Source organism: Primulina huaijiensis, chromosome 14 (genome assembly GCF_012295235.1).
Source record: "Primulina huaijiensis isolate GDHJ02 chromosome 14, ASM1229523v2, whole genome shotgun sequence".
Classification (NCBI taxonomy): Eukaryota; Viridiplantae; Streptophyta; class Magnoliopsida; order Lamiales; family Gesneriaceae; genus Primulina; species Primulina huaijiensis.
In genome coordinates, this window is record NC_133319.1 from 18,465,291 (window position 1) to 18,492,450 (window position 27,160).

The window sequence follows — 27,160 nt, forward strand, 5'->3', positions numbered from 1 at the left end:
TATGATTGGCTCGGTTCCGTTACCTCATACTCGAAACTGGTTTAATTCAGATCAATCCTATCAAGTAACATCAATGTATAACAAGTCTTATAATACAAAACCCATTACACCATATCATTGCTTATTTGTATAGAAAATGTATCAGTTATTTGATTAAATTGATTTTGTAAAATTCTTTTGTTGAATTATTTTGTTTAATTTCTGTAATATACATACTAGTTAAAAATAAAAAAATGTAATTGTTTGTGGATCTAACCAGTTTACTTCATATATTCGACAGATTCATTGTCATCCCAATCTTAATATTATCAATTATTAAAATTATTTCACATTTGTATTATAACAAAAACTTGTGTGAGACGTTCTCACGGATCGTATTTTGTAAGACATATATCTTATTTGTGTCATCCATAAAAAAAATATTATTTTTTATGCTAAGAGTATTACATTTTATCGTGAATATCGATAGGATTGATCCGTTCATAGATAAAAATTCGTGAGACCATATGATATGAGACATTTTCTTCCTTTGTTGAGAGCCCGTGAAAGTTCCAAATCCCATTTATCCACACACAAAATCGATCAAAATGGTGAATTGCACTGCATTTTCATGAGAACAGGCGTTGATTGCCCTCTAATATTCATGCACTCGTACCGATTCACATAGCAGGTATTTGGGGTTGCTTTGACTCCAAAATTTTCAAATAAACCTTGTCGGTATTGACCAGGAATGAGAGATTTTTCTTCGCAGTCAAATTTCTATGGTATGCGTGGTAGAATTCTTGTGCGACTTTGAATGGATAATGTTGTTTCCTGTTTCAAAATTTGGCCTTTAACATGGTGGTAAAATAACATGCTGGGCTTGTTAAATTTCGTTCTGGGTCAACAAAATTTTGGAACTTATGTGAAGTGTGAACCTTTCTTTTTACAAGTAAAATCCAGGCACTTCTGTGGAAAAAATGATTGTACTAAGATTATAGGATCAATATTTTGACTTCGTGGGGGTGACCAACTAGGCACAGTAGTCGATACATAAGGTGCATATGTTGCGTCGTAGGTTTTGGTCTGATGCCCCTCAGTTCAGGCCCAGTGCGGACCTAGGATTTTCATGGATTGGGATGACACTGGATGAAGGGAAACAGTTCGTTAAAGATACCACGGTACGTATAAAATTACTTTAGGTCCTTTTAAAGGGCAGTGGCTCGTGGTCCACGCCAAGACCTTATGTGAATAGGTTGGTCTCAATTTTCAAATTTATTGTTATTTGAATAGATGAATGTGATAATTGAATTTCTCGCTGATCTGTCCCTCGTGTAGGGAAGGTTGCCTTATTCTTGGCTTTCCGTATATTTAAAAGGTCAAGTCCTCTTCTGGAATATTTTACTGTTTAATTTTGTACATGTTTTCATTTCTCCAGCTTGCTTTCTCAGATTTTGTTTGAAAGTTTCTATATTACTTTATCATCAAGTGATGTCTCTTTCAATCGATGTATGGAAGATTTTACTTGTCTTTGGTCAAGAATTGGCATCTGGAACACATAAAAGAACAATGCAAATTCCAAAGTACTCGAAAGCCATGTTTTTTCGTTGTAATGAAATGGGGGCAAGGGTATATACTTTTCCCTTGTATGATTTGATCACACCGGTTGTTCATTATGAAGCCATGTTGAACATCTGTAAATTCATCTGAAATTGTATGGAAGTTTCACTAGAAACTACCAGGTAAAAAAGGAGGCGGCATGCTCGGTTCCTGTAACTAAAAGGCAAAACGATTTTGGATTTGTACATGATTATCAATTGGATTTAGAACTCGAATTATCTTTATGCGTAGAAGGTGGCAAAAATAGCATTGGCCTTAGTTGTGTTTGGATTTCAGTGGAAGAGGACTAGAAAGGGCGATAATTATTTAATGGCCTTCATGCCTTTAACATTATCCCTTAGCTCGTTGAGTGTCAAAGAATGTCTAATAAAATCCATAAATGCTAAGTGATACATATTCAATTCAACTGCAAGTAATCTAATAGACCAACTATTTGGATCCATGTTGGCACCTCTTTGGGCGAAAGTAAATTACAATGCAGCATCATGCTGTTTCTTGCTTTTAATTTTTTCCATATAACTCAAACAGGAAATGGTTTGATATAATGCATGCTCAATCAGACGGTCTAGTCATCAGGTAGCTTATCAGAGTATTTAAAAGATTATCGACGATTTATCTAGTCAGCTATTGTACATGATATAGCTGAAGTATAAGATAAAAATAAAAATTCCAGAAATAGTATCAAAGATTTGCTACTAAATCAGATATTCAGATGTCTATCAGTTCGCCACATCAACATGGTTTACCAAATAATGTCCTTTAAGGTGGAAGAGTTTGAAAAGGTATCTTTGTTCTGGTCTGCATTTGGTAAATTACATGGATACTGTAATCTAGATACTGTAAAGAAACAAAACCATGGACTATGATACAATACATGGACAATTCTGTTTTAATAATTTGATGAATTTAACAGACAAAAAATTCAAAGGAGACCATGCAAGAGCATGCTTACTTTGACATGATGTGTGGATGCATGGCCAAAGTGACACAAAACATTCATTAACGAATTATAACGAGTATAAATTCAACATTCTTGTGCAACATTAATACTCATACACAATATATCCACACATTATTTTAGAGGGTTACTGTATGTTAGCATAACCTATAGAAAAACATGCTTAGGGCTATATCTTTCAGTTTCATGCCATGCAAAACCTCTTCGCACGCAAAATCTAAGTAATGTCTTCGACTGAGTTTAACTTTTCCCAAGCAGATGATTTCTACATAACAGTCTCTAATAATATCCTGTTTTCAACTGATTTTTATGCAGGATCACAGCACTGGACAATGAAAAAGGTACATGCTTGCAATTTTTCGTGGGGTAACTTCAATTTTTTCATCAGCTAGTTATTAAGCTATTTAGATGATTCATACAGATAACAATTATCGAACAAAAGTTGCTCGTAATCCAAAGTTGGAGAGGCTGGAAAATAACTATTTGTTTCCTGAGGTTGGTGGTGTTTTAGTCCTTTTCCTTGCGTTTTTTGTTGGAAACCATTTTTGACTATGAAATCTTATCTTGTAATGGCGCTTGAAATTAGTTTTCCAAACATAATCGCAAAACAATTGTTGCTCTATTTTTTTATTGCATACTCAAAATTCTTCTTTTGGTAATAGAGCTTGAAATTAATTTTCCAAACATAAACATACTATGATCGAGATTGATTGATCCAATTATCCGGTGAATTTCTTGCTGTAATGCCTTACAATCATCCCTTTATCTTATGAGGTTTTCATGAATTGCATTTAAAACAGTAATCAAATCAATAAAAGATCACCAGAAAATATTCAACGAGTGATTAGATATCATGAATCTAAAGTCTTACTTCACAGATTTCTGCACGTGAACTTCAACACATCAGAAAGTATCCCGATGCAAAAGTCATAAGCCTTGGCATCGGTGACACCACACAGCCGTTGCCAGATGTCATAGCTTCGAGCATGGCTAATGTAAGCTTCTTTGTAATCCTTTTTGTTGAAGGATTTCTTTATGGCCTACTCTCCATTCATTAATCAGCAATATATTAATACCTTCTTATGATTTGAAATGGTCGAGTAGTTTCATATTGTGCTGCACTCATTAGTTCCAAGTGAATTTATGTTTATTTTCAGTAGAAAATAATGAACGTTAAATATAGTTCTTTGCACCTTAATCATTCTTCTGTTCTCATTCAATCATGCGCCAATTTATATCATCCAAGTTGACAGTTCATATTGGAATAATTCAATTTCTGCTGTTTCTCTATACTAATTTCCCAGCTAACTTATATATTCTTCAATCTAATTAATTGGAGTTGACTCATAAGTAGTCTAAAAAAACCATCTAAGTCATATTTGTCCAATATGACTCATATCTCGTTGTTTACATCTAGCTTCCAGTTTCTAAATCATGTATTTTTGGTTGCTGGGACTGAAACAATTATTGCTTTAGCAATTTGGCCTCAAACTGGGAAGGTCATAGCAACTTCTTAAGGAAAAATGAGAAGACAATCCGCTTGCTTCAATAGGCTAAATGTAGGAGATTTTCAGTAACGAAAATTTCTTAGTAATTCACCTCTACATCTAAATTTAGAATATGCTCAAAATTTCCTCCCTGGTATATCCTTAAAAGAAGAATTTCCAACTCAAGATATGCTTATCGGACTTTATGTATTAACGAGCGGGAATCGTCGAGGGATTTGTGTAAATAGGTATAATCGATGGAATCGCAGAAAGAGATGACGATAATAACTATAATTATACGAAAGAACCCCTCTTTTCTAATTCCTATGATGCAATTGGAGTTTATCGATAGAAATGAATCAATTTAGATAAGTCTTTTGTGGCTCCGGTGGCGACTAGATCAACACATCATTCCAAAGGCTTTTTATTAACCTCCAAAATAATTCCCATTTAAAAAGTTACAGCTTCGTTAATGTCTCAGATTTAATCATGAATAATCATGGTTGAGTTTTCTTAAGATTTCTAATTTTCTTCTTTTAGAGATAATTTGCGCTGCTTCGTAGGATCCATAATCTTTTTTGTCCTGTAGTTTGGCAGAAACTTGCTTGCTAGTATCACCATCCATATTGGCTATAGAAAACAAACTATTTCGATTTTGTGCTATTATGTTGGGAGTGTTGATTTCTTGGATTTTCTCATCTTGGTGATTTATTGGAATAATTGAAAATTATGATTGCTCTCTCATATGAATGCATAGAAATGGAGATCTGGAGATAAACTTAGGGGAGAAAACAAGCCAAATCCCATGGTTTTGAGATTTCCATTATGTTGAGACATATATGTTGCCATTAATTTCATTAAACAGGTTTAAATAATTTGATTTTGACATTCTATATTGCAGTATGCAGTGGGCCTTTCAACACCTACAGGTTATAGAGGCTATGGAGCTGAACAAGGATGCAAGGTAAAAAGAACTAACTGACATCTGTTTTGGTAGTTAAAAGTAGTAACATTTGCAAACTAGTTGAAGCTCTTATTTTTATATCATTAGTCAACTGAAAGTTAAATTCTTGAAATCCTTTATGATTGTATGATCGTGTAAAGTTAGTTTTTTTTCCGTAGATGACTCAAATTTCAATGTTGCAGGAACTAAGAAACGCAATAGCAAAAACATTTTATGGAAAAATGGGTATAAAGGACACAGAAGTATTTGTATCCGATGGTGCACAATGTGATATCTCTCGCCTTCAGGTATATATAAGATATAACGAGGACTTGAAGGTGCTTGGTTTTCTCTGTTGGTTGCGAGAGTTGGTTGATCTTCACGTTTCTATTTTCTTGCAGCTGTTATTTGGGTCGAATATGTCAGTAGCTGTCCAAGATCCTATTTTTCCGGTAATCGTTGAGCTTTATTTTGATATTTTAATCTCCTTACGTAAGGAAATCGCTTTTGTGTAATATGATTGATTGTTGCATATCGCATTGTGGCAAAAGTGTGAATGAGCTTATCAGACCATCTGATCTGACCGACTCTTCTTAGACTTTCGGTTGACATATTTGCAAAATAAGGGCATCTACAGAGTAACTATCGGAGTCCATTGTACCGAGTCTCGCAAGATCTTATATTATACATCTTTTAGTCTTTTATGTTTTCTAATTCTAACTAGGCATTCTCAAAGACAGGCTTATGTAGACTCAAGTGTGATAATTGGTCAGACCGGTGATGCTGACAAAGAATCAGGGAGATATGAGAATATCAAGTACATGAAATGCGAGGCTCGTAATGGATTCTTCCCCGACCTCTCAAAAACTCCACGAACCGATATAATTTTCTTTTGCTCTCCAAACAATCCAACCGGCCATGCTGCGACCCGGGAACAATTGGAACAACTCGTGCAATTTGCTCAGGACAATGGATCCATTATTGTGTATGACTCGGCCTATGCTGTTTATATTACAGATGGAAGACCTCGATCAATATATGAGATCCCTGGTGCCAGAAAGGTAAAACTCTGGCTCAAAATTTTGTGTTTTCTGAATTAAGGCATCGACTCTCTGATTTGGAGGATAAAGCTGCAGGTTGCTATTGAAATCTCATCCTTCTCCAAGATAGCTGGATTCACTGGGGTTCGTCTTGGTTGGACTGTGGTGCCTGAGGATCTCTTGTATTTGAATGGGTTACGTGTCATAAATGACTTTAACCGCATTGTTACTACTTGCTTCAACGGTGCTTCCAGGATAGCTCAGGCTGGTGGCCTTGCTAGTTTGTCCTCAGAAGGTTTCAAGGTAAAATATGAAAACTAAATTTAATGTTTGCAAATAGTGATTGTAGCCAGTGGACGATCTAGCGGAGGGAAAGAGATGTCATCACCACCCGTCAAGCGGATTTTTGTTTTCAAATTTAATATGCTTTTTCAAAAGTTACAAGTTTCGACCTCCCAAAATCTATTCAATGCCTCTACCTGACCCTCCTCGTCCCCCGTTTCCCGAATGTTTAGATCTGTCTTCTCAATCTAATGTCGGATAAGAAGTGGCACTTGTTCTCTACCCCCATAAATATTATCTTAATGATTATGTTTGTCCCAATCATATATGTTGCCCTAGAATTCATAAAGTTGCGTAGATATGTTAGTCCTCTCCCCCTATTGGAGAGAAGTTTATAGAGTTGATGAATGCTTCTTGCAAAATTGTTTGCAGAGTGTACTCTCTCTTGTTGATTACTACAAGGAGAATGCTGAGATACTGTTGGAGACTTTTAAATCATTGGGATTGAAGGCATACGGAGGTGAAAACGCCCCTTATCTTTGGGTTCATTTTCCAGGTTCGAATTCTTGGGATGTGTTTAATGAAATACTTGAGAAAGCACACATAATAACAGTTCCAGGAGCTGGATTCGGACCAGCAGGCAAAGAGTTTATAAGGGTTACTGCATTTGGTCAGAGAGAAAACATCCTCGAAGCTTCGAAGAGGCTGAGAAGTCATCTCTCATAGACAAATGGAAAGAGTCAGAAAATCAAAAGAAAAAAATTATATAAGCTTGTTAAGAATTATACATTGTTGTCATTCACTTAATGATTAGCGACCATTTAATGTCATAGATGTAAATAGTCATCACTGGACTGTATCAATATGCGTATATTTGACTTAATATCTTTAGAAAAAACTATTCAAATGCATCTCTCTATACAAGTTCCTTCATAATGCCATTCAAAATCCAGATAGCCCGAGCTAAAATGTACAAAAATATAGTCATCCGCTCTCCCAGGCACGCAAATCGGGCAGAAAATGAATTTCAAGAAAAGATATATTTGGACATCAAAGATATATATTTACTATTCTAAGGTGCCTGAAAAATATTATCCACAATGATCATAGTATCATGTAAAACTCGTAGACTGACCGATCAGAAGTAGGAAATGCAAGATTAGGACACATATTTTACTTGGTCGAGTGCTGGAGCTAGATATCAAGGATTTGGCAACTAACTAGCTCTGCAGATCCAGCATTTGTAGTGGCAATAACCTTCCAGATATTTTCCCATGATCCTGAAACAGATTCTGAAAACTCTTGCAAAGATTCGCCTAGATTAGCCGTTGAGGTAGATGGAGTGGGATCAAGCCGATTTTGCCTAGTGGCCTGCATAACTGATATGTTATGATTTGCATCTTTACAAATCACGTGCAATCTTCCAAGAAAACCTGCAAGTAGATATGGAGATTCTGAGTCAGCAAGGTCGCGAATGAGTACATCCCCTTCGATTATTTTCCAAGAATCATCTTGATGATCATACAATTTGATCCTGGCACTATCTAGAGAGTTAGATGGCTCCAACGCATATAACTCCTCTTCAACAAGGACACTTAGTTTAGTTCCGGCTTGCCTTGCAGGCCAACCCTCCCCCATGCCAGATGGCATTTCTACCCAAGAATTTGTCTCTGGATCATAGACCTCTCCTCCAACATCAACAAAAAACGGCCAACAATACAAACTTTGAGGAACGTATAGTTTCCCTCGATATGAGGTCATCCCGGTTGCAATGGGTCTCAGTAGGTCAGCAAGAAAAGCAGTTGGCAGAACCTGAGCTTTTGAAAATGGCATGCTGGGTACCTCAGACCATATACCAGAGCACGGATCGAAAACTTCTGCTGATTGAAGAGGAATAAGCCCACCTCGTCCCCGAGTAACACCGCCAACAACATAAAGTTGGTTGTTTAAGACACCGGTCTTGCAATAAGCTCTGCCAGTAGACATGGGAGCCACTTCAGTCCAAGAATTTACAACAGGATCGTAACGCCAGGCAGATTTCGTGGCTGAAGCCCTACAAAATCCACCAAGGACATATAGGCATCCATTAACAGCTCCGATTGCACAACCACAAAAAGAGATTTGGTCCAATGCATCCTTCCTCCCAAACAATGCCTTTATGGCATCTGCAACAACACTTGAATTGACCATGTTCCACAATCGAAGACCAGATAGGCCCCATCTCGTTCCATCTTCAGCAGCAACATTTGGCATTAGAGGCAACCGTTGCCATATATTGGAGACTGGGTCCAGCGCATACCATACGAGTCTAGCACCATCAATCTTAGTCAATATGTATAGCCATTCTTCCGTTGCACCAAGTTCTTTTCTTAGTTTAAAAAGTTCTCTGCTCGTTAAAGCAGCTTTCCAGCTTCTTGAAACCAACTTTGCATTGAGATGCCAAACTCTTGGAAGCCAGGCAAGAATCTGAATCGACAACTCATCAGGAAGACTAGGAATTAATCTTGGATTTTCGTCCCAAAACCCGTCAGATGTCCGTAATCTCTTACATGCTTCACTTTGCGACACCTCAAAGAGGTCACTGGCGCTCACCTTATGATTATTAAGACTCAATCTAGCTCCCATCGACTCCTTTCTTGATTCTTTAATCAGTAAAAACAAAGAGAACTCACCGCCAACTTCTATATAACATGTGTAAGCGAAATTTCCTAGATAATTTCAAAGACCAACAAGTCACTGATCAGAACAAATGAAATTACTTAATTAAGAAGTGTAACCACATCAACATCCTTCACTTCCAATAGAAAACTAGTAAACTATTAAATTCCACATCGAAACAACATTAATGGCAGAAACTGCAACCCATCATATAGTCTAGATCGTAAATCCGAGGGAAAATCTAGAATTATGGATTGATCCCATTAGCTGTTAATGACCAACTATTTCAGTCACAAGTCAACCACATATCAGTCTCAAAAAATCTCAAGGTCTCCTCTGGAAAAAGAGAAGGAAGACTGAAACTCCCGAAGTCTCAAACTAACCATGGAACCAAAAATCAGGCAACAGCTTAGTATAAAAAGCAGATGTAATTTCATTATTTACCATAAACTGGAAATCAATCCAGCGATTAAATTGTTTTTGCTGAGCCATTTCAGTGACAAAGAATTTGAAAGTTCAAACCACTCAAAATACTAAAATTACAATTCAAATACAAATAGCTCACAAAAAAAAACAACAAAATGTTGCGAGCATTTAGCATTCTTTATTCAAAACAAAAAAAATCGCAAAATCCTGCGAAATTAAAGAGAGCCCGGATGAGAAATCCTGAAATCGAGATCCCCGAAGAACCACATACCAAATTTTACGTCCAAACAAACAAGAATTCAGCCCGATACACACCCACAAGAACACCACCACCAATATCAAAAGATAATCAATCAATTTACCTCAAATCCACAGACAAAATCACGTACCAGTCTCAGATTGCGCACAGAGGTGTAGGCATTATTTAGTGGTCGTATTTTCGGATTTTTTTTTGTGGTACTAATTTTTTTTTAAAATTTTATTACGTAGGGGCTCGCCCCCTTTTCCACAGCCTTTGGTGACTTCTGATTAAACTAGTTCATCTTCATTCTATTTTATATATAAAAAACTAATTATTTATTAGAAAATAATATATTGATTGACAGAATTTTTTGGTGGCTAATGAAGTTTAATAGTGTTCAAATGAAAAAAAAAAACCATCTTCAAAATGTGATAAACCATCCTCTTGACTAAATTTTTTAATCCATCAATTATTAAATTGACATTTTTTGTTAGGAGAAATAATTGGTTCAGCCGTAAAAACGATAAAAATATGATTTTGGATTATTGTATGATTTAGATTGTTTAAATTACTTCATGACAAAACCTCACGTAAGATTTTTTATGGATCAAATTTGTGAGATGAATCTTTTACAACCCGACCTGTCCAAACTATTCGATCTAACCCGAGCTTCTGACATTTGCTCAAGGCAGTAAATCTGTGTGCAAAATCCGCTATGGTCGCCAATCTGGTTACCGTGTTGTCTCTGCTCACTTGTGGCTTTTTTCGAAGTTGCTGCCATTGTTTGAAGCTACTAAAATGCTTGCACTTGCCGCTCGTATTTTTCGAAAATCTTCTTACTGCAAATTAATTACGGTTATTTGATTTTTGGATCATGAGATATTGGAACGATGAGCAGGTTTAATCGATATATGGAATGGCTCCAGAACATTTACAAGTCCCAGTTTGTATAATTGGTTTGGGCATCGCCCCATACCCGAACATCTTAATGGGACTTGTAACATATTTTATAACATACTCCCTCAAGTCTAAAGCCCGAGGTAATGAGGCTTCATATGTAAACATTGGGTTGCATTGAAATCAGATCAAGTACGTGGCTAGGCTCTGGGTGAATATGGCTCGACCATGCATGGGCTTGGCCTAGCAAGCAGGGCCTCAGCCGAGCAGAGGTTTCAGTCTAACAGGTAAGGCCTCGGCCGAGTAGGGGATCGGCCGAGTATGACTCAGGGCTCGAGAAAGGTTAGGGCTTGAGAAAGGTTGATTTTCGGGGGCATCAATATCACTAGACCGGGTCCAGAGATATTTTTGATATCAATTAGTGTTGTATGAGGGAAATTAAAAAAGAGACATAGATAAGATGGTTAGTACTAGGAGTAGATTGGGAGAGAACAACCATCGACCCCCAACTGGCGACTGATCATTACTACCGTACAACAAGTCTTGGATTAAAGACTTGACAACAATTCTCTTCCCAGAGGAAATCATGAAGCCCAAACTCAGGAGATACAATTATTAAAAGAGGATATGAAACTTCTTAGAGAGGAGAGGAATACACCCTTGCCCCCTCCAGCCCAGGGGATTCTTATCTCCACCGAGATACTTGATACTTGCTGCTGAATTGCCTTAGAATTTTAAATTTCCTAACGTTGGAGAGTACGATGGCAAGGGAGATCCAGAAGAACATCTAGCTCAGTTTGAGAATGCTGCATTACTTCACCAGTACTTTGATCCGCTCAAGTGTAGGTTCTTCCTAACCACTTTGGTCAGCTTGAACAATAATCCATCTTGCTTAGGCCAGGGAATATAAGAATTTTTTCAAGACTTCGACAGAACATTTCTACGTTAATTTGCAAGCAGTAAGAAGCATCCACTAACATCACTAAGTTTCTTCAATATCAAACAACAAGAATAGGAAAATCTACGAGAGTTCATTAAAAGGTTCAACAAGATGGTCATGGATGTTCCCTCGAATATTTCAGATATACTGACAAGTGCCTTTACCCAAGTTCTTGGTAAAAAAAATCCCCAAAATACTTTTTAGAAGCTATTGGCTAGGGCGGATAAACAATTGAACCTACCACGGCGTCCTTTAAATTTTCCGATAAATCAATTAAATATCCTAAAAGAGTAGTAGAGAATGTTATGTTAAAGATGGAAAAATTTATTTTTCTCTTGATCTTGTAATTCTTGACATGGACAATGATTGTGAATCATCACTAATATTTGGACGTCCATTCTTCGCATCTAGTAGAGCACTGATCGATGTGGAAAAAGGAGAATTGATACTTAGGTCGAATGGAGAACAACTTGTGTTTAAAATGTTTAATCATAATACTCTTTCACCTAAACTCAATTCATGCCCCAAGGTTGATGCTTATGATTCTTATATTAATAAAAGAATGCTTGTGGAAACTATCAATGAATAATCTGTTGTGAAAGATAAAAGGATAGTGGCAAAGCCACAACATTCAAATTTTCGGTGAAAGAAAATCTTGATATTGAAACTATAGCATTGAACTCATGTGTGGAATATACTATGTTGAACAATTCTAGTGCACCTTTGACCGTGTATTATCATCGATAGGTAAGGAGGAAATTGGATTAGCACGAGAGTTATGTGACTACATTCATGCTATGGATGGAACATCGATAATATCAAAGGACATAGACTCACAGTGACGATGGATGCAAATATCAAAGAAGCGAATCGTGGAAAACATGACCCCACGATAGCAAATTATCCATCTTAAATGTGAAGGGAATATAGTAAGGCTGACAACTTCAAATAAAGTGTTATGTGGAAAGAAACTCATACATGTTATTTTTTTGTTTCCTTGTTTGGTTTATCTTTTTATTGATTTCAATTTATTTAATTTAGTCGAGTACATGTTTTCAAAGTCAATAAACCAACTACATCTCGATTTTTAGGTTTGAAAGCAAAGGGAGAAGATGATGTACAAAATTCTTTGTGTTGCCACGCTAAGAGTTCTGCGATTATGTTAAAGAAGATGTGGACGATAAGGAAGACGATTACTGACGGTCGTCGTAGAAGGTATGTGTTTGCCCTTATTTATTTAATTTTCTTATACATTGAGGACAATGCATATTTCTAAATTTGGAGATGATGGGATTGATTGATTTTGATTGGTTTGTCTGTTATCATATTTCTAAAGATTTCTTCTAGTTTGTTGAGTCATATTTGTTATAAAAAAAATAGAGTCTAGTGTGTCAAGTTGTGGAAAAAGGAATGATTGGCCAATGTTGAGAATAGTCGTGAAAATGAGATCTTAAACCATGTTATAAAGTCGTCGTGAATGGTTACAATTGCTTAAGAGTTCACATTGTTTATTCACGGTTTCCATAATCGTTGATACTATTGATGCATAGAGAACATTAACAAACATGTGGTTCTGAGTAGATGATTGAGTTTTAAACTTTTGTGATTGTGGGGATCCGGACGTTAATTCATTTCTTAATCATTCTTTGGGAATAATTCAATCAATTAAGATAAACAGGGTCTAAATTTTTTTTTAAAAATTCGGAACGTAATGGAATCAGTCTATTATACACATCAGTATAAAAGTACAAGTGTTGTACATCATATAACAAACTAAACTAGGGTTCAAATACTATATATCAAGTGCTGAAACCTAACTACTCCTGATCCGGATCACCACGCTAACTTGTCCTTTCTCCCATCCTCTTCTTGACCCTGATCCTGTCCTACTTGTTGTCATGTACACATACAAACAAGACAACAACCGGATAACTCCGGTGAGAATATAACCCCAGTATAACCAATGAATCAATGCAATGCATAAAATCATATACACAAGCATAAACCATGTATCACAAAACATAAATCATAATTCATGACACATTGGTTAATACAGATAAAACTCTTTGACTCGTCATCTCAGACTTGACTCATCTCTAATCTCGGGATCCCGGTTCTTGGATATTACAATATACCGAATCTCCGCGATAGGAATCGATCCATTCCTAAGCAACATCGATATAATTCAAATATCCATTATCTTGGCATATCCGCCATAGACTTCGCATATCCGCCAATACCTATTCTGACAATGTGCAATGGGCCAGTGACCACTCCGTCAAAATCTGGCACCTCTGTCAGTGACTCTCACTAAATAGCTATCTGCTATTCTCTGCTTTTCTATAAATCAATAGACTATGCATATTCATTCAAATAACATAAAGGTATGAAAACAATAACATACAAGTATGTGATTTAGGGAAACTCAAGTCTAATCTGACCCAAGTCGATCTCCCGGTTAACATTGATTTATACCTTTCTTGTCGTAGTTCTGACGAAGTCGAAGTCCTGAATTCGAAGTTGTCAATACCAATCTGAAATGACGTGTTGAATAGGAACGATATCAATATACAACTCATATCAGTACTCATTCTGATCAATACTCAATCTAATTCTGTTTTGACGGCATAACAGTATAGTCTTGATATCCCCGTCAACTCAGACAACAATATATATCAATTACAAATCATAACCAATATCCAATATAATCCATAATCTCAGAAATCTGAATAATCTTAATTCCATCTCTGAAAAATCATAAAAAATGTATAAACAATCTGTTCTTCAATCTGTTCTCGGTTCTACGATGTCTAATATCTCAAGAACATCATATATCAATCCTATCCGATTCTGACAATATCATAATTTCAAACCATATCAAAATTCAATAAAACTTACGCCTAGTTGAAGCTCTCGTCGATAGAAACACGATACTGAAGTCGGATTGAAATTCTGACGGGCGGATCTTTCACGATATTCTCTGAAGCTCTTCTCGTTTCTTTCTGAGGAATAATGAATGAAGTTTGAATATATATATATATATATATATCATGCATGGTGAGGGGCAAGTGGCTCGTTCTTTGCCCTGCACGTCTCGCGCATATGCGCGCCATAATCCCGCGCATATGCGCGACATTCTCTGGAATGAAATCTTAGCTACTGGGCACCTCACGCATATGCGCACACCTCTTCGCGCATGTGCGCCAACATCTCTGGACTTGGCAATCACCAATACATCTCCTCGCGCATATGCGCGAGGTCCTCTGTCCTCGCGATAAGCCTTGCGCGCATGTGCGCGTAAAACACTGCCCGATCATTCTTGTACATGCATTGCTATTCCATTTTCAATTCGATGCCTTTTAAATCAGCTCTCGACTTGATCTGACTATAATCACATCAATTTATCGATAATTAATCTCATATTACCGTAATAAAATTTCAGGCATTACAATTCTCCCCCTCTAAGACATGATTTCGTCCTCGAAATCTCAGGCAATCATAGCATAATCAATACACAGTTATCAACATACATTAACTCCTACGTAAAGTTTGATAGAAATAAGTCCATTTAGTGCTCTTGAGATTTTGATAACTCCTATATGATGATAAAGGCTAAGAAAATTGGAAAAGTCGAGAAAGTTGATAAGAAATGAAAAAAATATAGTTTATTTTCACTAGCGAAGGAACAGAGGAGAAAAAGTGTACTTAATGAGGTGTTGATGAAATAATAGGGAAGTATGCGCAGAGGATGATGACAACTGAATAAAAAGAGATGATTGAAAGATGAAGAAATGCATTACATGATGATATTGCTAATTTTTTTTTTCATTTTTGACTTCTTACCCGTTATTGTAGTCATGTGCTGTAGCCTAACGTTACAAACTTAAAATACATATTAACCCAGTAACATTTATTCAATACATTAGAGGAGAAAAGTTGTGAGAGTCAAGCTTATGGACGCTTGGGAAACATTGTTAGCATGTCTAGAATATGATCATTTGCACATACACATCTCATGACACTGAATGAAACTTTGATGCACTTTTCTTGAATATCTCTTGAACCAAATTTTTAATGGATGTTTATCTTGGCAAAGTGTGGTTTGAAGCTTAAGTTTAGGAACTCATGAGTTTGTAAAGTCAATAACTTATGTGAATCTATCTTAGCATCTGATTAGGTAAATGAAATTGACACTCCACACACACATGAATTCTTGAGTTGTTGTGGTAGTCAGTCGATATAATGTTTTATCTATGAGGCCAATGTCGATTGAAAAATTCCACGACTTAAGTTTGTTATTCGCATTCTCTTCTTTGTTTCTAAGTTGATCTTTGTTTTATCTTTATTTTATTTTGCTAGGGACTAGCTAAAGTTCAAGTTTGGGAGTTTTGATAAGGTTAAATTTTGCACCTAAATTATGCTATGATTTTAGAAGGATTATGCTAGTTGTTGAGCACATTTACGTTTTTTTGTTGTTATTTGTTTCGATTGCATGAATCAAGTGTTTGCAAGCATTTTGCGACCAAGAAGGGGTGAAATAGAATGAAACAGATTAGCCGAGGAAATGAAACATAGTCCAAGCTGAAAGAATGAAAGCCCAGATCAGAGCACCAAGTGGTGGCGCCCGATCCAGGCGCCCCCTCGCCAGGATGTGCAGAATATGAACTTTGAGGAATTTCAAGGTTATAAAAAGATCGCAACCCTAGTTGCCATGCAGGAGATCAGACGTGAGACACACAAAAAAGAGAGAAAAGTGAGACGAGGGGAAGGTTTTCGGAATGGAGACGAGGAACTTGAGAACGAAGATGAAGAACGCATATTTCGAGGACGAAGACACTTATTCTGCTTTATTGTTTAGTTCGATGTTGAAAAACATGATTTATTGTCATCGTTATTTCGTCACAAACTAATTTAATTATCTAGAGGACGACGTAACTTGGTCGAAACTATATTTTTGAATCGTTGATTTATATATTCGATTTTTTTATATTTTTCCTGGATTGATTGCGTTAAATTAACTGATCACTAATTAAATTTATATATTTATTTGAGATTTATCACTCGAGAGATATGATTTTGAATAGGACTATAGGAAAATACATTGTTGGTGTTTATAGAGTTTCCGGAGGCCTATAACTCTATTGAGGCCATTGAAAGAATTATTATGTTGTTTGTATTATCTGATATTTGATTCCTGATATAGATATTGGAATCGATATTAGATGATTAATTTTTACTTATCATTTGGGAAATGAGTTAGGAAGGATTAAGAATTCTTGCATAGTAAATGGTCAACGATAATTAAATATAATGTAAACCAAGTGAAATCGCACATATATATTCTTTCTCTCATTGATTTTTCATTGTGTTTGTACGCTCGAATTTATTTTATTTGTTGGTCAGTAATCGAATCGAAATCCTAATAAAATATTTTAAATAAAGTTTGAATATTCTAATTTCATTATTTAATACAAGCTTTAAATAAACACTCTATATGATAACAAAATTCGTACTTAATCATACTGAAACTTAACACAGTACACTTGCGGTAAGCAATCGTGCAACAAGTTTTTGATGCTGCAGTCAGGGAATATTTTTATTTAATTTATATTAATATTGTTATCAATTAATCGTAATTTTAATTTATAATTATTTTTGAATATTTCTTTTGTTTAAGTAGCAACCGCATGATGCATGTTATAATTAGTGTTAAGGGTTAAAATCACAAAATTCAATTATCAAGAGTTGTAAGATATGGACGAATAACATTTAGTACCCCGTGAAAACCCAAAAGAATATCAAATCTCTTGTATGAAATCATTGATCTTTTTAATATAATCCTATGAACTATTATTTACACAAAAATATATTTTTTTTCTTTATAGGACTACAGGATATCTGACACAAATGATTCTAAATCCACAAGTGGATCGAGCAATGCAAGTTTGCTTAGAAGTCTTCTCACTTAAAATTCCATTTCCCAATGTTGAATAATTTTACACACGAATGTATTTTTTTCCCTTAAAAAAAGCAATTAATTATAAAATTTGAGTTCTGTTGAAATTTAATATTTCAATATTGAATATTTGAATATTGAATGTTGAATATTTGAATTTTGAAAATTAGGTAAAATTAAGTGTTCAATATTGAAATTTGTGTGTGATGATGCAGGTAATGATGTAATTTATTTTTATATTATTTGTAAAGATTTTCTATAAATAGATCTCTCATTTGTGAAGAAAATCAAAATTGAGTTGAGAGAAAAATATTATAAAGTGTGTAGTGTGATAATTTTGAGAGTTTGAGATTTTTACTTTTTTACCGTAAATTTTTACTTTTTCACAACACGTTATCAGCACGAAGCTCTAAAAGTCCTCCATATTTTTCCAAGCTCCAAAACAGAAGAAAAAGATAACAAAAGTAATAATATTTATTTTATTGTTTATTTATTTATTGTTTATATATTTAATATATAATATAATGTTATTATAAATAATAAAAATAAATTTTTCAAAAAACTTGTTATAAATCCTGGGAGGATGTTAAGACGACATCCCACACTCCCGATAAGGGATACGACAAGTATAAATGTCTATAAGGTTTTTAAACAAAATATCTTATGACACCTCATTATAATATTGTGATATGATATACATAATTATTTAAAACATTACTAATATTATATACACCATATTATTACCATAAAATTATACAAATACATACATTTATTTTTTTGTACACCAACGGTCATAAACGGTAACAAAACGGCTAGTTTTTGCCCTATAAATATGATCTCACAAACACATTCAATCACTCCAACTTTCTCTTCTTCTCTAAAATTATTCTTCATCAAATTTTTGAAGAAAAAAGAAGATGGCTTTCACAAAGTTATTTTTAATTATTTTGGTTATAATACTCATGAATCTTGTACTTATCGGAGAATATCATCCTCGTGTGTTTTCTTTATTTTTACGAATGCTTGTATTTGTTGTTTATCCATTACTTTGTATTGCAATATTCATTAACTAATAAAATGCATCATAAATTTTTTTAGTACCACCATGTCAAACTTGACAAAGCTCGAATTTGTTGCACTCGACATTACGGGAAAAAATTATATGTCATGGACTCTCGATGTAGAAATGCATCTTGAGTCATTGGGTCTAAGCGAGACTATTAAAGAAAATGGTATATTTTCATCACAAGAAAAAGCAAAAGCTATAATATTTTTGCGCCGATATCTTGATGAAGGTTTGAAATATGAATATCTCATCGAAAAAGATCCAATGGCTCTGTGGAAATGATTAAAAGAAAGATTTGAACATATAAGGGAAGTTATACTTCCGACCGCCCGTGATGAATGGAATATGTTGAGATTCCAAGATTTTAAGAAAGTAAGTAATTACAATTCGGCGATGTATCGAATAATCTCGCAATTAAAATTTTGTGGACATGAGGTTACGGAATCGGAAATGCTTGAAAAAACATTTTTCACATTTCACGCATCAAATATAACTCTACAGCAACAATATAGAGTGCGTGGATTTGCGAGATATTCTGAACTTATCGTCTGTCTTCTTGTGGCAGAAAAGAACAACGAGCTATTAATGAGAAATCATCAGTCTCGACCCACTGGATCAACAGCATTTCCAGAAGTAAATGCTGTAAGCAAAAATGAATTCAAACCTGAAAACCAAAATCAAAATTATAGACAAGATTTTGGTCGAGGACAAAATCGAGGTCGTGGTCGTGGACGTGGACATAGACGTGGAAGTGGTCGTGGTCGTGGACGCGGCCGTGGTTTTGAAAATAATCGAGATAGTTATTTCTATAACTCATCTCAAAAGAGCGTCCCAAACCATCCACCGAAAAGGCATCATGAGAATATGAGTGTTAATGAGAATCACTCAAAAAGATTTGAAAGTTCTTGTTTCAGATGTGGTACTCGAGGACATTGGTCCCATATTTGTCGAGCCCCTCAGCACCTTTGTAAACTTTATAAAGAATCATTAAAGGGGAAAGAAAAGGAGACCAATTTTACTGAACACAATGAACCTTTGAATAATTCAACTCATTTTGATGCTGGAGATTTCCCGATTGATTTCTCAGATAATGATCAATTTGCTGGTGGAATAAATATGTAAAATATTTTATTTTTTCATGTATTCGTATGATAATGTTTTATAGTGTGTTATATTGTATTGTATTTTATTGTCAATAATTTTATTTCATTGCATATTTTTTTGAAGTTCAAATATGGAAAATGCTACGAACCAAGCTGAAGTTTGCATACCTGATAGTGGTACAACGCACACTATCCTCCGAGATAAAAGATATTTTTTGGAACTAAAACCAATAAAAACAATGGTGAATACAATATCAGGTCCTGTAGACTTGATTAAAGGATGTGGTAAAGCACAATTTTTGTTACCTCATGGTACAAAATTTTTGATCAATGATGCTTTATATTCACCACAATCGAAAAGAAATTTGTTGAGTTTTAATGATATATATTCCCATGGGTATGATACTCAAACAATGAATGAAGGGAATGAGAAATATATGTGTCTTACCACATATAAATCAGGAAAGAAATATGTGATTGAAAAACTACCAATGCTCCCTACTGGATTGCATTATACACATATACGTCCCATTGAATCAAACATGGTAATTGATAATTCTTCAATATTAACCAATTGGCATGATCGATTAGGACATCCTGGTTCAACAATGATGCGAAGAATTATAGAAAATACACATGGTCATCCATTGAAAGACCAGAAGATCTTTCAGAATAATAAGTTTCAATGTAAAGCATGTTCTCTTGGAAAACTTATTATAAGACCATCACCAGCCAAAATCCAAACTGAATCACCAATGTTTCTTGAACGTATTCAGGGTGATATTTGTGGACCAATCCATCCACCATGTGGACCATTCAGATACTTTATGGTATTGATTGATGCCTCCAGCAGATGGTCACATGTATGTTTATTGTCAACTCGAAATGTTGCATTTGCAAGATTACTTGCTCAAATAATAAAATTGAGGAATCAATTTCCCGATTATACAATCAAGAAAATTAGACTTGATAATGCTGGTGAATTTACTTCCCAGACTTTCAATGATTATTGTATGTCTATGGGAATCATTGTTGAGCATCCTGTTGCTCATGTACATACTCAAAATGGATTGGCTGAATCATTGATTAAACGTCTGCAAATGATTGCTAGACCAATGATTATGAAAACAAAGCTCCCTATTTCTATATGGGGACATGCAATTTTACATGCTGCTTCATTAATTCGCATCAGACCAAGTGCATATCATAAATACTCCCCATTGCAGCTTGCATTTGGTAAAGAACCAGACATTTCTCATCTGAGAATTTTTGGATGTATGGTGTATGTGCCTATTGCACCACCTCAACGAAAGAAAATGGGACCTCAAAGAAAGATTGGAATTTATATTGGTTATGATAGTCCATCGATCATTCGATATCTTGAACCACAGACAGGCGACGTGTTCACAGCACGTTTTGCTGATTGTCATTTTAATGAGGAAATCTTCCCAATGTTAGGGGGAGAACAGAAACATACCGAAAAAGAAATTACATGGTATGTATCATCATTGTTACATCTGGATCCAAGAACAAAACAATGTGAAAAAGATGTACAGCAAATTGTGCACTTGCAAAGAATAGCAAATCAAATACCAGATGCATTTGCAGACACAAAAGGGGTAACTAAATCATATATACATGCTGCAAATGCCCCTGCTCGAATTGAAATTCCGAAGAAACAAATTGAAGATAGTCATGATGTCATTAAACGCCTGAAGCGTGGAAGGCCAGTTGGTTCCAAGGATAAAAATCCTCGAAAAAGAAAATTCATAGAGAAACACAATGATCACAAAATAGAGAATGATGTTCCTGAAGAAACACATAATGATCACAAAATAGAGAATGATGTTCCTGAAGAAACACATGATGATGAAAATGTTTTGTCAGAACCACAAACTGACGAGAATCATGAAATCTCTATCAATTATATTAATACTGGAAAAATATGGAACCGAAAAGATATAGAAGAAATTGATGATATATTTTCTTATAATGTGGCAATCGACATCATAAATGATAATGAAGATCATGAACCAAAATCTTTTGGTGAATGTAAAAATCGGCAGGATTGGATAAAATGGAAAGATGCCATCCAGGTTGAATTGGATTCGCTAAATAAACGTAATGTTTTTGGACCTATAGTCCTTACACCTGAAGGTGTAAAACCTGTTGGATACAAATGGGTTTTTATTCGAAAGCGAAATGAGAAAAATGAAATAGTAAGATATAAAGCTCGACTTGTTGCACAAGGTTTTTCTCAAAGGCCTGGAATTGATTATGAAGAAACGTATTCTCCTGTGATGGATGCAATTACGTTTCGGTATTTGATTAGCTTGGCAGTATCTGAAAATTTAGAAATGCGTCTTATGGATGTTGTTACAGCCTACTTATATGGATCACTTGATAGTAATATATATATGAAAATCCCTGAAGGATTTAAGATGCCTGAAGCACAAAGTTCAAAACCCAGAGAATGTTATTCTGTGAAATTACTAAGATCATTATATGGGTTGAAGCAATCCGGCAGAATGTGGTATAATAGGCTAAGTGATCACTTGATGAAAAAGGGATATGTAAATAATTCAATATGCCCTTGTGTTTTCATTAAGAAAACAACATCCGGATGCGTAATTATTGCTGTATATGTTGATGATTTAAACATCATTGGAACAAATAAGGAAATTCAAGAAGTTGTGTCATACTTGAAAGAAGAATTTGAAATGAAGGATCTTGGAAAAACCAAGTATTGTCTGGGTTTACAAATTGAACAAAAAGAATGTGGAATATTTGTTCACCAGAAAAATTATACAGAAAAGATCCTTAAACGTTTTAATATGGACAAATCAAATCCTTTAAGTACTCCAATGGTTGTTAGATCATTAAACATAGAAAAGGATCCATTCCGTCCATGTGAAGATGATGAAGATATTCTTGGTCCAGAAGTACCATATCTAAGTGCTATCGGTGCCCTTATGTATCTTACAAATTGTACAAGGCCTGATATATCTTTTGCCGTAAATTTATTGGCAAGATTTAGCACATATCCAACAAAGAGACATTGGAACGGAATTAAACATATATTCCGTTATCTACGAGGAACGACAGACTTGGGACTTTTGTATTCAAAAGATGCTAATCCAAGTATAATTGGTTATGCCGATGCTGGATACTTATCTGATCCACACAAAGCACGTTCTCAAACTGGATATGTATTTACTCGTGGAGGCACTGCAATTTCTTGGCGTTCACAGAAACAAACACTTGTAACAACTTCATCAAATCATGCCGAGATTATTGCACTACATGAAGCAAGCCGTGAATGTGTGTGGTTAAAATCAATGACTCAACATATCCAAATCTCATGCGGATTATCATTCGACGAGAAGCCTGTGATACTATATGAAGATAATGCTGCATGTGTTGCTCAAATGAAAGAAGGATACATAAAAAGCGACAGAACTAAACATATTCCTCCTAAGTTCTTCGCATTCACCAAGGAGCTTGAGAAGAATAAATGTATTGATGTTCGTCACATTCAATCAAGTGAAAACTCATCAGATCTCTTCACAAAGGCACTTCCTACGACAATATTCAGAAAGCACATATATAATATTGGGATGCGCAATCTACGAAATTTGTGAAGAATTGTTCGTGTCAACATGAGGGGGAGTTTACGTGACTGCACTCTTTTTCCCTTACTATGGTTTTTATCCCAATGGGTTTTTCCTAGTAAGGTTTTTAACGAGGCAATATAAAAACACGTAATGAAGACAATCATTATGATCATCATCACAAGGAGGAGTGTTGAAATTTAATATTTTAATGTTGAATATTTTAATATTGAATGTTGAATATTTGAATGTTGAAAATTAGGTAAAATTAGGTGTTGAATATTGAAATTTGTGTGTGATGATGAAGGTAATGATGTAATTTATTTTTGGATTATTTGTAAAGATTTTCTATAAATAGATCTCTCATTTGTGAAGAAAATCACAATTGAGTTGAAAGAAAAATATTATAAAGTGTGTAGTGTGATAATTTTGAGAGTTTGAGATTTTTACTTTTTACCGTAAATTTTTACTTTTTCACAACAAGTTCATGTATTTTAGAACTAGTCCGTATCCTCTACGTCCCTAGGAGATTATATATTATTGTGATCAATCAGTCATCTTGATTATTTTGTGAAATAAAATAATGATTTGGGTTATAAGTAATTCTAATATTCTATATAATATATTTCGATTTAGAAATTATATTATGTAAATAATATTAAAATTATAGTAAACAAATCAAGGCAAGTTCAAATTTTGATCAAACATTCATTCTAGAAAGTGGAAATAGGATAAAGTATTATTTTGTTGTGTTGTAATGTGGTGCTATTTTCAAGCACATGAATTAGGACAAGAAGATAAGGGAGAGAATTTTAGAGAAAACGTAATTATATTTGGATAATGACGTTTTAAATTTTTGTTTAAAATAATATATTTTAAAAATGACTTTGGTTAGAATAAATAAATTGATGGAAAAAGATATGTATTTAGACAGCTTTCAAGTCTTTGAATTAGTATTCCGTATGAATTGATCCAAATGTATCCCCCGCGCGCACACACACATATATAAGATTTAGGACCGAACACTTGTCGTTTTACCAAAAATTATAGCTGGTGGTAATATCGCAACTCAAATATTTGAAACCGTATAACAGCTCGAGCACCACGTTTCAATTGCTCTACCCAACATGACTAATTATTCCACTCAACAATCTATCTCTCAATAATTGCACTTCTTACCATCAATGAGAATCAAACACGTGATATTGGCTCTGATACCAATTAGGAACGAACGTTTGCTACTTTAACAAAAGCTATAATTAATGGTAACAATGCAACTCAAATATTTTAAATCGTATAACAACCACAGTATTACGTTTCAATTATTCTACCCAATATAGATGATTATTATATCCGAGAAAGGAAAATGATTTTATAAAATTAACGTTTGGTAGTCAGACATCAAGAGCCAGAAAATAAGTATCACATCTATAAGAAAAAATAATAATTAAAATTTCTTATTTGGTGAATTTGGAATATTATTATTATTATTATTATTATTATTATTATTATTATTATTTTTGACTTAGAATATTTGAAAATTGAAGTGAATGTCGATTGCAGTTGCTTTATTTATTTATTTAGAAAAAGGAAACAAATAATAACTTAATATTTATTATATATTATCTTAATTAATATTTTTAATTTTCTATTTAAAGTTATTTTAGTATTTTAGATTTAATTACACATATTTATATATAATTAAAATTATCCAGTTCCTTTTTTTAAAATTTTTTTTTTCTTAAATCCACGATCCACATGTGGCGTGATTTATTTATAAATAGCAATATTTGGATTTTATTAATTAATTAATTTATAGGGCAATATCACAGAATTGAAACAATAATGAATAAAAATAATGCAACTTATTGAAATTTGGCAACAATTTATTGCAACACGTAATGAACAATAAGCATTCTTCGAGAACATCCAACCAAGCATGAATCATTCATTCATTTTATCCGATTAAATTGACTTTTAACAGTGCTGACATACACGTTTTCAAAATAAATTTTATTTATCTAACTTTGCTTTTTCGTGTTACTAAATCTTCTTTTTCTTTCTTTTTTTTTTTTTATAAAAAAAGTCGTGGTGAAGTTTTTCTGTTGAGAGATCTACTTTTTCAAACACAACACATAAAAAATCTTGTGAAATCAAACTCACATGTCAATTTTGTGATACAAATCTCTGATTCAATCCAACTTATGAAACAATATAATTTTTTACACCAAAATTATTATTTTTTGTATAATTTTGAATCGACTCAATCCGTCTAACATATAAAAATCCGTGAGACTGTTTCACAAAAACCCTGCTTTAATTCAAAATTAATCATACTCATTTTCTTTTTCATTTTATTTTTGGCTAGTTGATACTCGTCTCATGGGTAACTCCAAGTGAGAGGAGCATAATTTTTGTTTGATCGAAATAATCATTCGAATTGAATTAATTTGGAAGTTCGATTCGGTTGTTTCAAAAGTTTTTATATTTTCCTTGAAAAAAACTTGTTAGGTTTTGGTTTATTAATTTCGAAAACCGGTTGAACCTATTTAGTATTTTTTAAGGCCCTTAACTTATATTTTATAAAATGTAATGAATTGGATTTGGGCCTTGCCATTGAGACTGGGCTTCTAGCCCATTGGTCTTACCCTTAAAAAAATTTGTAGAGACTCGAGTCTCATCCCCACACCCCTCCTCCTGTACTTTAAAAAGAAAAAAAAAAAAAACCCTCACTTGTTCCATGATAGTCAGAAACTTGATTACCAACTCGAAATCATACATGCTAAATGGTATTGAAAGTAAGTTACTTTCAATAACACATATCGGCTCGAACCTGAACATGTTCGCCAAAGAAGCAGATGAACGAACCCTCATCATCATGTTTTTACAAATCCGATTATCATGCTCTCCTTAGCGTAATCTCGGAACAAACATGTAGCTAATATTGAAACGACGTATTCAACTAGAGAAAGAGGGAGTCATTGATTGTAGCATGCGATATAAACATTTTATGACTTCTTTTTATCGAGAGAAGAATTTATTTGGAGACTTGAGTAATGAGAAGTAAGGAGATATACTATGATTCTACGAAGACGACAGTCTTCTACAATATTTATATATAGTGATCACGAGAAATTTTTTTACTCAACTGGTTAGTTGTTACTATGTTATGATTTGATAGTTTTCTAGTATTTTTTGTTTGTAATTTTTGAAAAAATACAATTTTATATTTATAACTCTCAACTAAAAATTCATATCAGATTGAGAAATCATTGCTGATCTCCTTTAAAGTTGAAGCTCCTAACTCTTTGCTTTGGTAGAAGGGTTGGGGTTGGGGTTGGGGTTGGGGTTCGGGTCGAGACTCGAACGCTCGGCGAAACTGGAGCAGTGTCTCCCTCCTATCTTGATCAATTGGCTCTCCAAAAATAGTAGAACAAGTTGTGTTCGGGAAAAGATTGAATTGTCATACCACATCAACTGATAATGTATATATCGTGATGTATCACGTATGATAAAGTAAAAATCCTAATAAATTAGGTAAAATTATTTAATGGGAAAAAATATAGATTTACCCAATTTTATGGTTCCACATAATAGCTCAAGATTTATTATGGGATAATTTCAATTTGATCTTTGGGTCCATCTTAGAGATCAAAATTGTTCTTGATCCAAACAAAATGAACTTAAAATATACTATATTCGAAATTTATGAGAAAATGGTGTTTTTGGTTTATTATTTATTTAATTTTGAGTTAATTTATTTAGGTTTCAAAGTTTGATTTAGATACATTAAGTTTTTGGTTATTTTGATCCAATTACTAACATATTTGACGAGTTAATAATTTTCGATGTCACAACATTTTTCAATAAATGTCAATATTTTTGATGACACATAAATCATTATTTTTAGATTATTTTCAAAAAAATTCTATAAATATATCTCTCAATTTGTG

At 34.1% G+C, this 27,160-nt stretch overlaps 2 protein-coding genes across 10 annotated transcripts; one reads left to right on the forward strand and one right to left on the reverse strand.

The window, feature by feature from the left end:
* Positions 1–583: 583 nt before the first annotated feature.
* On the forward strand, positions 584–7,040 carry LOC140956890 (aminotransferase ALD1, chloroplastic-like). Of its 8 annotated transcripts, none has more exons than XM_073413807.1 (11): positions 584–764; positions 1,058–1,160; positions 2,873–2,898; positions 2,979–3,052; positions 3,436–3,552; positions 4,946–5,008; positions 5,191–5,295; positions 5,389–5,439; positions 5,728–6,048; positions 6,124–6,330; positions 6,742–7,040. In XM_073413807.1, the coding sequence occupies exons 2-11, from the start codon at positions 1,129–1,131 to the stop codon at positions 7,033–7,035; spliced, it is 1,290 nt and encodes a 429-aa protein (XP_073269908.1). In that variant the 5' UTR covers positions 584–764; positions 1,058–1,128; the 3' UTR covers positions 7,036–7,040. The 8 variants fall into 8 exon arrangements, with proteins under 8 accessions (XP_073269908.1, XP_073269911.1, XP_073269910.1 ...); XM_073413809.1 differs by lacking the exon at positions 584–764 and adding an exon at positions 1,273–1,357 and having other exon boundaries at positions 772–1,160; XM_073413810.1 differs by lacking the exon at positions 1,058–1,160 and having other exon boundaries at positions 587–764.
* A 119-nt stretch (positions 7,041–7,159) lies between these two features.
* LOC140956889 (F-box/kelch-repeat protein At1g22040-like) lies at positions 7,160–9,952 on the reverse strand. 2 transcript variants are annotated; one of them, XM_073413800.1, is made up of 2 exons: positions 9,756–9,952; positions 7,160–9,017 (listed from the first exon to the last, which is right to left on the reverse strand). In XM_073413800.1, exon 2 carries the CDS (start codon positions 8,932–8,934, stop codon positions 7,504–7,506), a length of 1,431 nt encoding a protein of 476 aa, XP_073269901.1. In that variant the 5' UTR covers positions 8,935–9,017; positions 9,756–9,952; the 3' UTR covers positions 7,160–7,503. The 2 variants fall into 2 exon arrangements, with proteins under 2 accessions (XP_073269901.1, XP_073269903.1); XM_073413802.1 differs by having other exon boundaries at positions 9,783–9,932.
* Between the last annotated feature and the right edge of the window lie 17,208 nt (positions 9,953–27,160).